The following is a 14,168-nucleotide window of genomic DNA, read 5'->3' as shown; positions in this document are numbered from 1 at the left end:
TACTAATTATCTTAGATTTGTAAACTTAGCAAAAAAATTTATGAAAACAGCTTAAGAAAGTTTTCCTTTTAAATTCTGTAAGAGCAATTCAGTAACCCAGACATAATTAAAAAGCAGTCCCCTTTCTCACAAAAATGGAAAAGGTTGTGTGAGGCAGTGGCCTCAAACCAGTGTCTCTGGAGGAATCTGCTGCAGACAGGAAGCCCAGGGGATTCTGACACAAGTGTGCCGAGGAGCACACTAAGCACCACTGGTGTAGGGATTAGCAGCATGGGCCAGGGACACAGACTCAGCTCCCCCTCCAGCTCTATTAGCTGTGTGATCACAGGCCAGGTGACTCAACTTCTCTGGCCTTCAGTTTCCCCATCTTTAAAGTGGAGGGTAATACCTCATCAGGATGTGGTAAGGATTAACTGAGAGATTGCATGTGGAGTTTTGTCTAATATTAAATATATAGTATGTGGCAGGAACCATAATTGACTAATCTACCTTAATCACTGCCCATAACTTTCTTCTGGGCTTTTTCTGTTTAGTCATTCCTGTGCAAATGTGAAGCTTATTTGCATTTGGTTTCTGTCAGTGGCACCTGAAAGTTTCATAACCCATTGTTGATGGGTCTGTTACAGATCGCGCCAGCTGAAGCACCAGATGCAAAAGTGAGGATGGTGATTATCACTGGGCCTCCAGAGGCTCAGTTCAAGGTAACAAATGGATAGATTTGGAGAGTAACTTATGTGCAAGAGCTCAGTGGCTGGACTTCTCCCTTAAATGTGCCTAATATACCAGTAGAAAGAATCTCAATGGAAATTTATGTAACTAAGAGCAGAGTAGAAACAGCCAAAATTATTTTTCAGAACAAACCAAAAGCCTTTAATTTTGAGAGTTCCTTAACGGTTGCTTATAGGATTTGTTCAATTTACCTGTCTTCCCAGAGGTGAAATGTGCCCAGTGGCCCATTATCGTACGTGAGGTGAGACTGTTAAGACTTTTGTGCTTCTGATAGGAATGACACTCACAGGATATGTTCTTATCTGTAGGCTCAGGGAAGAATTTACGGAAAAATTAAAGAAGAAAACTTTGTTAGTCCTAAAGAAGAAGTGAAACTCGAAGCTCATATCAGAGTGCCATCCTTTGCTGCTGGCAGAGTTATTGGAAAAGGAGGCAAAACGGCAAGTACTTCAGCAAATCCTGTGCAGTGGTATGAAAGGGAAAGCACTGAAAGGTACTTAGGAGTTCCAAGTCCCTGAATTTTGGCTAATTTCATAAGTCAGGACCATCTTGGCCAAGGTTTGGAAGATTGCCTTTTGTTCCTCCTAAGTGTTGGTGTCAGCTACTGCTAAAATAATGTGTCTCTGAGACCACTTGTGTGAGAGGGCTGTCCCATGTTTGTGAGGGGCATTAAACGGTCTGTTGATGTAACATCAGCTTTTATTTCTACTGTACAAACACATAACATGAGATGAAAATTAGAAAATTTCATCTATACTTGTACCTCTGTAACTGAACAAAGCAAACTGTTTCCAGTTGCAAACTCATACAACTTTTAAGTCAGTCGTTTTCAAAGCTACTTAAAATTTCTGGGCGTAAATCTGGTTCTGTCATTCACTCATTGTATAACTTTGGGCAAGTCACTTTCTCTAGATGAACCTTGGTTTTAATCATCTTGAAGTGGGGACAGTCCTAACAAGCTTGTAGGATTAACAGATTACGTGACATTTGTAAAGCCATAGCCTGGCACAGAGTAAGTGCTTAGGAAATAGCTTTAAAAAACTCCACTTAACATGATTTGTGTTTATCTTTTCCAGGTGAATGAGCTCCAGAATTTGTCAAGCGCAGAAGTTGTTGTCCCTCGTGACCAGACGCCCGATGAGAATGACCAAGTCGTTGTCAAAATAACTGGCCACTTCTATGCTTGCCAGGCAAGTGGGCTCTTTTACTGTGATAACCAAGTTTTATGCTTCTCAAATGGAGACAGTTCTACCCTGGGTACCGACACCCCCATCCCACCCAATATAATTATTTAAGATTGTTGATGCTTAGCACTTGTAGTCCCCTTTTTAGCAGATGATTTCAGAGACTCGCAAACTCTGATGAGTCTGTATCCTTAGTCCTCAAGTGAGTTTCTATTCAGAGTTGTTAAAATGGGAGAGTAGTTTTTGATCAGGTAGAATTTTTCAAAGCTCTGTCCTTTTGCAGGTTGCCCAGAGAAAAATTCAGGAAATTCTGACTCAGGTAAAACAACACCAACAGCAGAAGGCTCTGCAAAGTGGACCACCTCAGTCAAGACGAAAATAAAGGCTCAGGAAACAGCCCACCACAGAGGCAGAGATGCCAAACCAAAGACAGATTGCTTAACCAACAGATGGGCGCTGAACCCCTGTCCAGAATCACATGCACAAGTTTTTACCTAGCCAGTCGTTTCTTTGAGGACCAGGCAACTTTTGAACTCCTGTCTCTGTGAGAATGTATACTTTATGCTCTCTAAAATGTATGACACCCAGCTTTAAAAAGAACTTAGTGGGGGAGGGGGAGAGAGGAGCTCTGCACTTCCCTTCTGTCGTATTCTCACAGGTAACACATGTTCCCCCAGGAGGTAACATTCCCCCAGTCATGCCAGAGATTGGTTTAATGATGCGTTTACTAAATTCATCAAAGAAAAACAAATTGTTCCTAAATCCAATTGTTAAAGTTGGATCCAAATAGAATTATCACAGGAACTTAAATGTTAAGCCACTAGCATAGAAAAACTTGTTTTATCTAACACTAACATGAATAACCTAAGGGAAGTGCTGAATCGTGTTGGCAGGGGGATTAAACGTGCATTTTTACTCAACTACCTCAGGTATTCAGTAATGCAATGAAAAGCAAAAAAAAAAATTTTTTTTCCTGAAAATTTTATATACTTTATAAAAAGTCCAACCTTTTTTAAAAAATGAATTTAATCAGCTACCGGCTAACAGGCAAATAACTGAGGAAAGAATTTTACTTCTGGCTGGTGACAGTAAAGTTGGAAAAATAAGATTTTTTTGAGGCTTTTGACAGTTATTAGTTGGAAAATCCAATAAGCATTCAAAGATTCGGAGCAGTGCCTATGTTTGGAGAGCAGCGATACCATTTATTTTTTTGTTATATGGTAGGGAAAGTTTTTGATGATACTAACAAAGTGGTGGCAGGAGGTTTGGGAACGGCTAGTTTAAATGGCTTTGGGAGACTTGGGTTTTTTGTTTGGCTACGTGACTGAATGCATAAATGCTTTGTGCTTTTGACTATCACTACCTAAGGAAAGTGCACCAATGGAAATGCAGCCCCTGTGGACTTGAAACTGATTGGCAAACAGGAAGCTTCAGCTTGTCTTCTAGGATGCTTAGTTTGCCAATAGACTTCAGCCTAACTGGTCTATACTTTGAGCAGGCCCCAAAATAAATGCTTTGTGAAGACCACTGGGGCGGTCTGAGAAGGCGCGACATCTACGTGTGCCAGGCACTGTCTGTGGGCCTCACTAAGCTATTTTGAAGGTTTTTTTAAATGATGATAAATTTAAAAAAATAAGAAGAATAAGCCACCTAAGATACTACATATGCGGCGGGATTTCTTGTACACTATACAACCAGCTGTCTGAAGATAAGTCAGAAAGTAGGGAATACAAGAAAACAACTTTTGGAATATAATTTGAATGACTGTGATAAGGTATTTGCCCTTTGATAATGAACTTGTTTGCCTAATCCTTAATTTGATGGCAAAGCCCGGTAGGGACAATTGTGTGGGTGTGGGTGGTCTCCAAGGCCATGCTGCTCTCTGAGTTGTTTTTGTGTTGCTTTTTGTTCATAAGATGATCACAGTCATGTTACACTGATCTGAAGGGCATATACAATACCCTTTAAAAAATCATTTTGCCTCATTTGTATCTCAAGATAAATTTCTACATGGACTAGGTAAGTTTTTTTGAAGATCAGTATACCAATTAGGCATTTTGAAAATGGCTTGAAATGTTTTCAGAAAAGCAATTTATTTTGTAGTTTTAGCCAAAAAGTGCCCTTTTTTGTCACTGAATTCATATAGCATTCATGATTTGTTTTCATATAATGAATTAAAATTGCAAAAAAAAAAAACAAAACCATGGACTGGATTTCAGGTGAGATGTGTTTAATGCCAGAGTTCTTCCTCAATATTTTATTTTCTCCAGTATGTGATTTTTCTTAATACAGATAGGTGCTGCATTTATATCTGCTGGTTTAAATTCTGTCATGTTTCACTTCTAGCCTTTTAGTGTGGCAAATCATGTTTTACTTTCAATTAAGCATTGGTAATTTGGAGTATCTGGTAATAGCTAGGAAATAAATCTGTAATTGAGTTTTGTACTCACCATGTATGATCATTCCTCATCTATAATGTGCCCCCAGTGCAGCTTCATTTTCCAGATACCTTTATGCAGAATAAAGTTTTTCATCATTAGATGGAGCCTGGTGTGTAATATATTTTTGGTTTTTCAAATTGAATATGAATGTTTTGAATTTAGTCAAACTAAGAACTTAAACAGATTTTTAGTAATACTATGTCAACCTCAAGTGCCAATGTCTACTGGTAAAATGTTTATTTCTCCGTTCCGTGGAACTTAATGTGAGCCTTGATAATACTGCTGTGTGTGAACTAAGAGTTACAGATGTTAAAGTTTTCCCAACATTTTTTATTTTTATACTAAGCTAACGACCTCCTGTACCCTCCCAAAACATACTTAACTTTCAGTGGCATGGCAGATCTGCATGACTTTGCGGATCCATGAGATTTGAAACTTTGTCTAAATTTTTGCTTTCTTCTGTCATTTGGAGTGCTCTCGAAGAGTTTAGAAGCCATATCCAAAAAGAACATCTTAGTATTTACTGCTGCCCTCAATCACCTCAAAGAAAAGGTAAACTGGACAGGTGTGATGGTAGGTTTTTGTTTTTAATTTGGCCATTCACTCTACAGAATATTTGCATTAAAGCAAAATTAAATAAAACCTGAGCAGAGCTTAAGAGGAGCAAAGGGGCCAGTGCTAACTCCCGGAAATCCTGTTGTAATCCCCAGGAATAGAGACGGGCACAATTTGTAGGTATCAGTCAACATGAGTGCCCATGAGGTAGGCAAGGCTTGTTTTAACAACAACCTAACCAAGTAGATGGGGCTCCGGAACTATATTTTCAGAGAACTGAATCCAAATCTGAAATGACTAAAGCAGTTCATATAATTTTATTCACACTTGAACTCCACTGGAGTCAGGGATGATATGTTGTCTTCTATTCCAAGAATGAAGTCTTCAGGTAATGTCTCAGGTGCCATCTGAGCTAACTGGTCATCATAAGAACGCAGGGTCCATAATTTCTCTAATTCATAGGTTTCTCTGGTTTCTGGAAGCATCAAATGAATCACCATGTTGCCTATCAGGGACAGATAAGAGTTACAATGAAAAAGACTTTATTCTTGTGATCTCACAACCTTCTGTAGCTAGTACGCCTCTAGGAACTAGAGCAGTCGTTCTTAAACAGTGGTCCCTAAATTAGCATCACCTGGGAACTAGCAATGCCTCACCACAGCAAAAACACGTAAGTGATGCTGTGGTTTTCTCAGTGCATCATACAAGTACATGGTGTTAGTATGTAGCATTACGGGTAGCGTTAATTTTATCCAAGTGATTAAAGGCAGTGTCTTGTCAAGTTTCTCTTGGAAGACAACTCCATGGGTCTCACATTTCTATACATCATGTGAGCAAAACACTGTCTGCCCTTTGTTCTGGACTACCTTTTCAAGGATGTTTGTATTGTATAATGAATAATCTTAGACAGAAATAGTGCCTCCCTCCAGACCAAAAGTCTAGAGACATTTTTAATTGTCACAACTAGGGATGGGGTGGCAGGGACACTGCTAAACATCCTGTAGTGCACAGAATAGTGCCCCCCCCCCCCAAATTATCTGGTCTAAAATGTCAATAGTGCCAAGACTGAGAAACGCTAGCTTTACAGCCTTGGAATGCCACCAGAGCAACAGGGAGGCACACTTATTGCCTACTATAAAAGACCTGGGTTCCCTAAGCTCAGGGTTCCTCTCTAGTAACACTACCCGCTGTGTTCACGTATCATCTGGCCCTCTGTGTTGCCCTATGGACTTGAGGAACTGGCATAAAAATGCTCATACTAGCTGCTGCTATTGCTGCGAGTAACCTGTTGTCTTTCCATGAGACTGGCAACTTGTTAGTTTATAAGTAGGGTAAAATCTCAGACTTCTCACAGGTCTTTACGTGTAATTATTTCTCCTTTTATAATAATTTTGTAGGGAGATGTTGAAACGATCCATATATTAATACTGAAACTTGTTTTTCCTTTTCAAAGTTCCAGGTCTCCGCTTTTGTCATTTTCCATGTCTTGAATACCCTTCACCATCATCTGTTATTTAAAGCCCAGGTCACCCCCCTGCCTTCCAGCCTTCCTCTCCTGCTTCTACTGTGTTATCCATCCTGCTATCCACCATCTTCCAAACCTGTGTGGTTAGTTTTACATCTATACCTATATAAACCATATAGTACATAGCTCTTTCTCCAAGAGTGCATTACCTAGTGTACTTTGGCCAGATGAAGATTTCATGACTGAATAAGACCACCTGCATTACAATTAAATAAAATTTTGGTTAAGTTCCAAAAATTTTCTACGAAAAAGCACTCAGCAATTTGATCTTATGCCTTACACTAAAATCAATTAAACATTAGTGCAATATCAACTATTTATCTATAAAATGGCCAAAATAACTCACCAAAGTCCACACACAGCCAGTCATCAGTGTCCTTCCCTTCTATCTTAACGTGAGGGTCACTTTTACACTTCAGGTATTTGTACTGAAAAAAGCCAGGTCATATATTAAAGGAGGTAGAGGTGGGTCTCTGCTCTTACTCAGGGTCTGATGGTATTTTCTTGGTCTTAATTTGGGAACTAGTTTAGTCATTCCTCATAGCTGTAGCTTGACCCTGCATTTCTCTTTGTATCTAAAATTTTATAAAATTTTCATGCCCTTGTCCTTTCTTTTCCATAGAAACTTCTGTGAAAAATCTCCCATTCCTTTCATATCCCAAGTCCAGCGATCACTACTAAGTCTTCATCTTATTCCATGCTCTCCTGGCTCTCTTCCAGTCCCTCTCACTACCCTTTTTTGGAATCTTCCCCTGCTCTGTCATGTTGTACCAAGACTCTGGCCCCAGTCCCTTTCTTATTTTACCCATCCCTAGGCAATCCCAGCTATTCTTTTGGTGCTGACTGTCCTTTCTATGACTGAATTTCAGCAGAGAGAGGTATGTTCCTCTGAGGAATAGTATCAGAATCAACTGGTGGCTTCCAACACACAGTTTCTTCCTCATTCTGATTTGTATTCAGTCCAGTTGGAAAATGAACTGCCTTCCCTGTGAACTCAACATAGTGCTTGGGAACACTGGACCTGCTCAAACATTGGAATTAAACTCTAGACTACCACTGTCCAATAGAACTTTTTTGCAATGATGGACATGTTTCATAGCTGTGTTGTCCAACATGGTAGCCGTTAGCCCGTGTGATTCCTGAGCAACTGAAATGTGGCTAGTATAACTGAGGGAACAGAATTTTTAACTTATTTTTAAATAGCCCCATGTAGCTACTTGATACCACTTGGACCATGCAGCTCTAGAAAGCTCTCTGGGTCTACTGTCTTCTAGCTTGCCTCAAGTTACTTTTTTTTTTTCCTTCCCTTGTGGTCTCAAGAGGCAACAATTAGTAAAAGGGATGGGACAAATATCTAACTGTACTGAATCAGGGTATTTCTATCAAAGAACATAAACCACCCTCATAAAAGCTTTGAAAATACGGGCTTCTTTTACAACCTCATATGACAGGTTTACTTTCTAAGTGTTGCTCCTCAGCCAGACACACTGACGCTATCCCACTCAGCGAATGGTCCAAAAGAGAAAAGAGAGCATCCTACCATCTTCACAATGTAGTAGGCCATAGCATGTAAGTGTCGGGTGGACGTTCCACTTCCAATCACAAAGTAATCTGTATATCTCATGTCAGGAGGAACCCTGATTACACAAATATCTCTTGCATTTTCTTGCCTCAGAAGTGAAACCAGCGTCTCGATGTCAAACTTGGGACCAGTATGATCTGAAATGCACAAAGATTTGCTTGTCAGATGGCCAAGTAAAAGGCAGACACTATATGTACTCAGGAGTGCCTGGTGGTGCAAACAGTTAACTCGCTCAGCTGCTAACCAAAAGGTTGGAGATTGGAGCCCATGCAAAGGCAAACTGGAAGAAAGGCCTGACAATCTACTTATGAAAAAAATCAGTTACTAAAAACCCTATGTACCACAGTTCTACTCTGACACACATTGGGACCACCATGAGTCGGAATCAACTCGACGGCAACTGGTAGTTAGTATATACTCAGAGCTGCAGGTGAAATGGCTTCTCCATGAAGGTGTTTAGATCTAAAATGTTCTGAAAGACTGTAGGGCCCAGGACTCCTGGAAGCTGAACCTGAACAGTGTTTTGCATATAGCATGTTCAAGTTTTATGATCAGGGTGCTCAGGTTACCCAGGCCCACCGTACATATATTGCTATTATCACAATGTAATAGAGAGCGACATGTCAGCAACAGATGACTTTTTATTCCCTAGTACTCTAAGAAATGAGCAATAAGCCACAAACAGAAATGCTACACAGAGAAAAAAAATAGTGCAAGTTGGAGAGGGGGTGATACTCTGAGGCATGTTAAATTGAATCCCAGATCTAGAGGGTCACAGAACTAGAACTGTGAGCTGGAAGGGCTCCTAAGTAGTATCTGGTCCACTCCCTTCACTTAAATAGATGAGGAAACTTGAGACACTGCAGAATTAATGTGTGGCCCAACATCACCCAGCTAGTCAATGTGAGCTGAAATTTTAATAGCAATTCTCATTTTTAATCCTTAACTTTTTCCTAAAAAGCCAGTTGTCTCAAATTTATATGGTAGGGCAGTGGACCCCAAATAGGAAAAAAAATAAAACTTGAAGAATAAAGTAGGAAATCTCACATGTCCTGATTTCAAAACATACTATATTAAAAACGAAAAAACCCGTTGCTGTCAACTCGATTCCGACTCATAGCAACCCTATATTAAGCCACAGTAATTAAAACAGCCTGATACTGGTATAATAACATATTTTTTAAAAAACCTAAACCTACTGCCATTGAGTCAATTCAGACTCATAGTGACCCTTTAGGACAGTAGAACTGCCCCATAGGACTTCCAAGGAGTGCCTGATGGATTCAAACTATTGACCTCTTGGTTAGCAGCTGTAGCTCTTAACCACTACACCACCAGGGTTTCCAACAGACATACAGGCCAACAGAATAGAATCGAGAGTCCAGAAATAAATCCATACATCTGCAGTCAACTGATTTTTGACAAAGGTGCTAAGTCCATTCAATGGGTAAGGAAGAGTCTCTTCAACAAGTGGTGCTAGGAAAATTGGTCTTTCACATGCAGAAGAGTGACTCATGCCTCACACCATACACAAAAACCAACTCAAAATAGATCAAGAACTTAAATGCGAAAACTAAAGCCATAAAAATCTTAGAAGAACATGTAGGGGTGAGGCTATGGAACCTTGTTTTTAATAGTTTATCAGATACAACAAAAGTATAAGCAAAAACCAAAGTAAATAAATGAGACCTTGCAAAAACTAAATACTTTTGTTCATCAAAGAACACTGCCAAGAAAGTGAAGAGAAAAACCTACAGATTGGGAGAAAATTTTTGGGTCTGGTAAAGGTCTAATATCCAAAATGTACTAAAATAAAATAAACTTCAACTTAATAAAAAGATAACCCAATCAAAAAATTAACGGAAGCCTTGAATGGACAAAGAGGATATTCAAATGGCCAACAAGTACTTGAAAAGATGCTCAGCATCTTTAGCCATTGTTGCTGTGTGCTGACGAGTTGATTCCAATTCATATTGACCCTACAAGAGGGGGTAGAACTGCCCCACAAGGTTTCCTAGGCTGTAATCTTTACAGGAGCAGATTGCCAGGTCTTTTCTCCCAAGGAGTGGCTGGTGGGTTTGAACCACTAACTTTTTGGTTAGCAGCCAAGTGTTTAATCATTGCACCACCAGGACTCTGTCTTTAGCCATTTCCAAAAACCAAACCCACTGCCGTTGAGTCAATTCCAACTCATAGCAACCCTAGTATAACAGAGTAGAACTGCCCCATAGGGTCTCTGTGGCTGTAAATCTTTACAGAAGCAGACTACCACATCTTCCTCGCACAGAGCGGCTGGTGGGTTCGAACCTATGACCTTTTGGTTGCAGCTGAGCACTTTAACCACTGTGCCACCAGGGGTCCTCATTAGCCATTAAACAAACCAAACCAAATGGACTCATAGCAGCCCTACAGAATAGGAGAACTGCTCCATAGGATTTCCAAGGAGCAGCTGGTGGATTAAAACTACTGAACTTTTGGTTAGCAACCAAGCTCTTACACACTGCACCACCAGGGGCTCCCATTAGCCATTAGGGAGATGGCAAATCAAAACAATGAGATACCACCTCACCCCCCCCCATTAGAATATGGCAATCATTAAAAAAAAAGGACAGTAACAGGTCTTGGTGACATGGAGAAACTGGAACCTTCCTCCATTGCTAGTGGGAATGTAAAATGGTACAGCCCCTGAGGAAAACATTTTGGCAGTTCCTCAAAAAACTGAACTTACACAACAGGACCAAGGCAAGGAAGGCACTGAGAGGAACTCAAGAATAAAGGGCAATCATGGTAATTACCATAACATAGCCCTACACCAACAGTATTAACAAATAATAATCTACTAATGGATACACAGGTAGAGAAGTAAGCTAAAAAGTGGGAGCGTGCAAGGGAGCACACTCACCTGCAGATACAGGTTGGACTGCAGATACTACTATACACACATCTGTAGACGATAGGACACACAAGGAGCACAGTCATGGAAACTTCCTAGACATAGCCAAACAACTTGCATGGCGAAGTTACTAGGCTTGAAAGCTTGGGCGACATCTAGGCCTACTGGCATAACATAGCTCATAAAGGCGGTTTCTACAACCTACTTTAGTGAGTAGCATGTGGGGTTTTAAAAGCTTGCGAGCGGCCACCTAAGATACAACTGCTGGTCTCATCCCGGCCAGAGCAAAGGAGAAAACCGAAGACTCAAGGGAGTAATTAGTCTAAAGGACTAACGGACCACATGAACTACAGCCTACATGACCCAGAGAACAGAGGAACTAGATGGTGCCCGGCTACCACTACCGAGGATCACAGCTGAGGGTCCTGGACAGAGTGGGAGAAAAAAATGTAGAACAAAAAAATCAAATTCACACAAAAGACCAGACTGACTTGTCTGACAGAGACTGGAGGAGCCCCCAAGACTACGGCCCTAAGACATCCTTCTCATCTGGAACTAAAGCCATTCCTGGAGATCACCTTTCAGTCAAACAACAGGCCTACAAAATAAACGATAACACCCAAGAGGAATGAGCTCCTTAGAACAGTTAATCATGAGACCAAAAGAGCAAAATCTGCTGAAAGCAAAGACAAGAAGGCAGGAAGGGTAGGAAAACTGGACTAAAGGTAATAGGGAACCCAGGATGGAAATGGGGAGAGTGCTGACACATCGAGGGGATTGCAACCAGTGTCTTGGAATAGTCTGTGTACAAACTGTTGAATGGGAAACTGCTCTGTAAAAAAAAAAAAAAAACAAATCCAGTGCCATCGAGTCGATTCCAACTCACAGCAACCCTACAGGACAGAGTAGAACTGCCCCATAGAGTTTCCAAGGAGTGCCTGGCGGATTCGAACTGCCAACCCTTTGGTTAGCAGCTGTAGCACTGAACCACTACGCCACCAGGATCCTTCACCTAAAGCACAATAAAATATTAAAAAAAAAAAAAAAAGTTGAACTTAGAACTAGCATAAAAACCCACTGCCGTCGAGTTGAGTACAACTCATAGCAACCCTATAGGACAGAGTAGAACTGCCCATAGAGTTTGGAGCACCCGGCGGATTCGAACTGCCACCTCTTGGTTAGCAGCCATAGCACTTAACCACTACGCCACCTGGGTTTCCAGAACTACCATATGAACCAGCAATCCCAGTCCTAGGAAGTACCTAGAAGATGTGAAAGCGAGAATGCAAGCAGAAACCCGTATACCAATGTTCACTGCAGAACTACTGATGACAGCCAAAAGGTGGAAGCAACAGAAATCTCCAACACATGAATGGTTAAAATGTGGTATATACATACAATGAAGTATTACTCAGCCATAGAGAGAAGTGAAGTCCTGATGCATGCCACAACATGGATGAACTTAGGAAACAATGCTGAGCAAAATAAGTCAGTCGTAAAAGGACAAGTACTGTATGATCTCACTTATATGAAATAAACAAATATATAGAAGATTACTTGTGGAAAGAAGGGGAAAATGAGAAGTTTTTGCTTAGGGGGCAAAGAGTTTATGTTAATGGTGGTGGAACAATTTGGAAGAGGATAGTGATAAACGTTGCATAACATGAAAAATGTAATCAACGTCACTGAACTGTACATCTGAAAATTGGTGAAAGTTTTGTTTATATTTTCACCACAATAAAAAAAAAGAGCCATTTGGGTTACCCAATACCTTACTTCCAATAATCTAAAAAAATTTTTTTTTCGGTAGAGATCTGAACATTCTGTTCTTAAGCTTGGAGAATTAGCCTGTAAATGTGTATTCCTAAAGTTGGCTTCTAAGGACCTAGTGGCTTAGTTCACTAAGATCTTTCCTTCCAGACTCCATCCTTTCACAGATGGGATCGATTTACCATTTCTCAAGTTTCTAACAACTTTTACAACGATTACCAAAACAATGATTACCAGTCGCTGTGGAATCGATTCCAACTCACAACGACCCCATGTGTGCAGAGCAGAATTTCATAGCGTTTACAACTTTTCGGAAGCAGATCGACAGTCCTGTTTTCCGGGGTGCCTCTGGGTAGGTTCAAAACGCCAACCTTTTGGCTAGTACTTGAGTGCTTAACCATTTGCACCACCCAGGGATTTCTCATTGCCGTGGAGTCGATTCTGACTCATAGCGACCCTGCAGGACAGAGCAGAACTGCCCCACAGGGTTTTCAAGGAGCGGCTGAAGGATTCGAACTGCCGACCTTTTTGGTTAGCAGCCAAGCTCTTAACCACTGCGCCATCACGGCCCCAAAGCAATGATTAGAGGAGAAAGGACCAATTTAAGAGCAATGATTAAAAAAAAAAAATGATTAGAGGATCTTAAATTGGCCCCAACTCCTATTAGCGCTTCTTCACGCTCCATAACTCCTAACCCCTGGCTCTTTCTCAGAATCCTCAAGCCCCTACACTCCCGACAAGTCCATTCTCCGGGACTCTAGGAAGAGTGTGAAGGGGGGTTAGGACGGTGAGGCCGTCTGGACGCGTGACGCTTTGGAGAGGTCATTTCTTGGCCTCGCAGCTTCCTCACTGAAATAGGAATGTTGGTGCCAACAACCAGGAGTTTCGTGACTCCAAGAGGAACACATACAAAGGGGAACCCAGAGTTTCCTCGGCGGGGGCCTGACTCCTTGCCGCCCATTGGAAGGACCCACACCCCCACCTGCTGTGCTCGACTCCCGGCGCCCCTCGTCGGCAACACCCTCTGCCCGCTTCTCCAACCAGGTCCCGCTGTGCAGGCTGCGCGCGGGACCGGGAGCCAGGTAGGCCAGGCGGAGCGGCGGGCCCGAGGGAGGTCGGATCCCCGCGCCCACCGTGGGTCTCAATCCGCGGGAGAGGACCCCACGCCACAAAAGCGCCCCAAGACGCCAAGCGCCACAGGCACCCGGACCCATAGCCGTCGCCGCGCGTTGACGTAACGGGACGGAGCTTAACAGCGCCCGAGCAGCTTCTGCGCATTTCGATTGGCCGGGTGAGCCCCGCGAGGCGCGGAACTTCTACGTCAGGGTGTGGGCGGGCCCAGTTTCCGGGGACGGGGCTCCGGGAGGAGTCTGGAGCCTGGTAGGGACCATGGTGACGGGGAAGACTGACTCGGGTTTAAAAAAAAAAAAAATTGCTGTCGAGTCGATTTGTTTAGTAGAAGTCAGAGGACAAATAAATATTTAACTGC

General features: G+C 41.8%; 2 protein-coding genes across 6 annotated transcripts in view; one reads left to right on the top strand and one right to left on the bottom strand.

Annotated features, from left to right (window-relative positions):
- Window positions 1-4,138, top strand: part of IGF2BP3 (insulin like growth factor 2 mRNA binding protein 3) — a 130,409-nt gene extending 126,271 nt beyond the window's left edge. For 3 of the 5 annotated variants that reach the window (XM_064290074.1, XM_064290072.1, XM_023544351.2), the window contains 4 exons: window positions 627-701; window positions 1,038-1,169; window positions 1,806-1,919; window positions 2,197-4,138. In XM_064290074.1, coding sequence (XP_064146144.1) covers window positions 627-701; window positions 1,038-1,169; window positions 1,806-1,919; window positions 2,197-2,295 — 420 coding nt within the window. In that variant the 3' untranslated portion in view covers window positions 2,296-4,138. Of the gene's footprint in view, window positions 1-626; window positions 702-1,037; window positions 1,223-1,805; window positions 1,920-2,196 lie in introns of those variants that run through there. The other 2 variants (XM_064290073.1, XM_064290075.1) reach the window with 2 other exon arrangements.
- A 1,073-nt stretch (window positions 4,139-5,211) lies between these two features.
- Window positions 5,212-13,915, bottom strand: MALSU1 (mitochondrial assembly of ribosomal large subunit 1). Its single transcript, XM_003406938.4, has 4 exons — window positions 13,662-13,915; window positions 7,975-8,153; window positions 6,781-6,862; window positions 5,212-5,414 (listed from the first exon to the last, which is right to left on the bottom strand). The coding sequence occupies exons 1-4, from the start codon at window positions 13,891-13,893 to the stop codon at window positions 5,227-5,229; spliced, it is 681 nt and encodes a 226-aa protein (XP_003406986.1). The 5' UTR covers window positions 13,894-13,915; the 3' UTR covers window positions 5,212-5,226.
- Between the last annotated feature and the right edge of the window lie 253 nt (window positions 13,916-14,168).

This window comes from Loxodonta africana, chromosome 8 (assembly GCF_030014295.1).
Source record: "Loxodonta africana isolate mLoxAfr1 chromosome 8, mLoxAfr1.hap2, whole genome shotgun sequence".
In the NCBI taxonomy this organism is placed as follows: domain Eukaryota; kingdom Metazoa; phylum Chordata; class Mammalia; order Proboscidea; family Elephantidae; genus Loxodonta; species Loxodonta africana.
Note: the sequence above shows the minus strand (reverse complement) of the source record. Positions and strands in the feature narration are given on the sequence as shown.

What these genes read in the sequence shown, in the direction of transcription:
- MALSU1 (XM_003406938.4), bottom strand. Translation starts at nt 13,893, where the DNA reads ATGGGTCCGGGTGCCTGTGGCGCTTGGCGTCTTGGGGCGCTTTTGTGG. An exon ending in CCGGGAGTCGAGCACAGCAG is followed by an intron (nt 8,154 to 13,661) that starts GTGGGGGTGTGG and finishes TGTGCATTTCAG; the next exon opens with ATCATACTGGTCCCAAGTTT. An exon ending in CTGGCTGTGTGTGGACTTTG is followed by an intron (nt 5,415 to 6,780) that starts GTGAGTTATTTT and finishes TGTCCCTGATAG; the next exon opens with GCAACATGGTGATTCATTTG.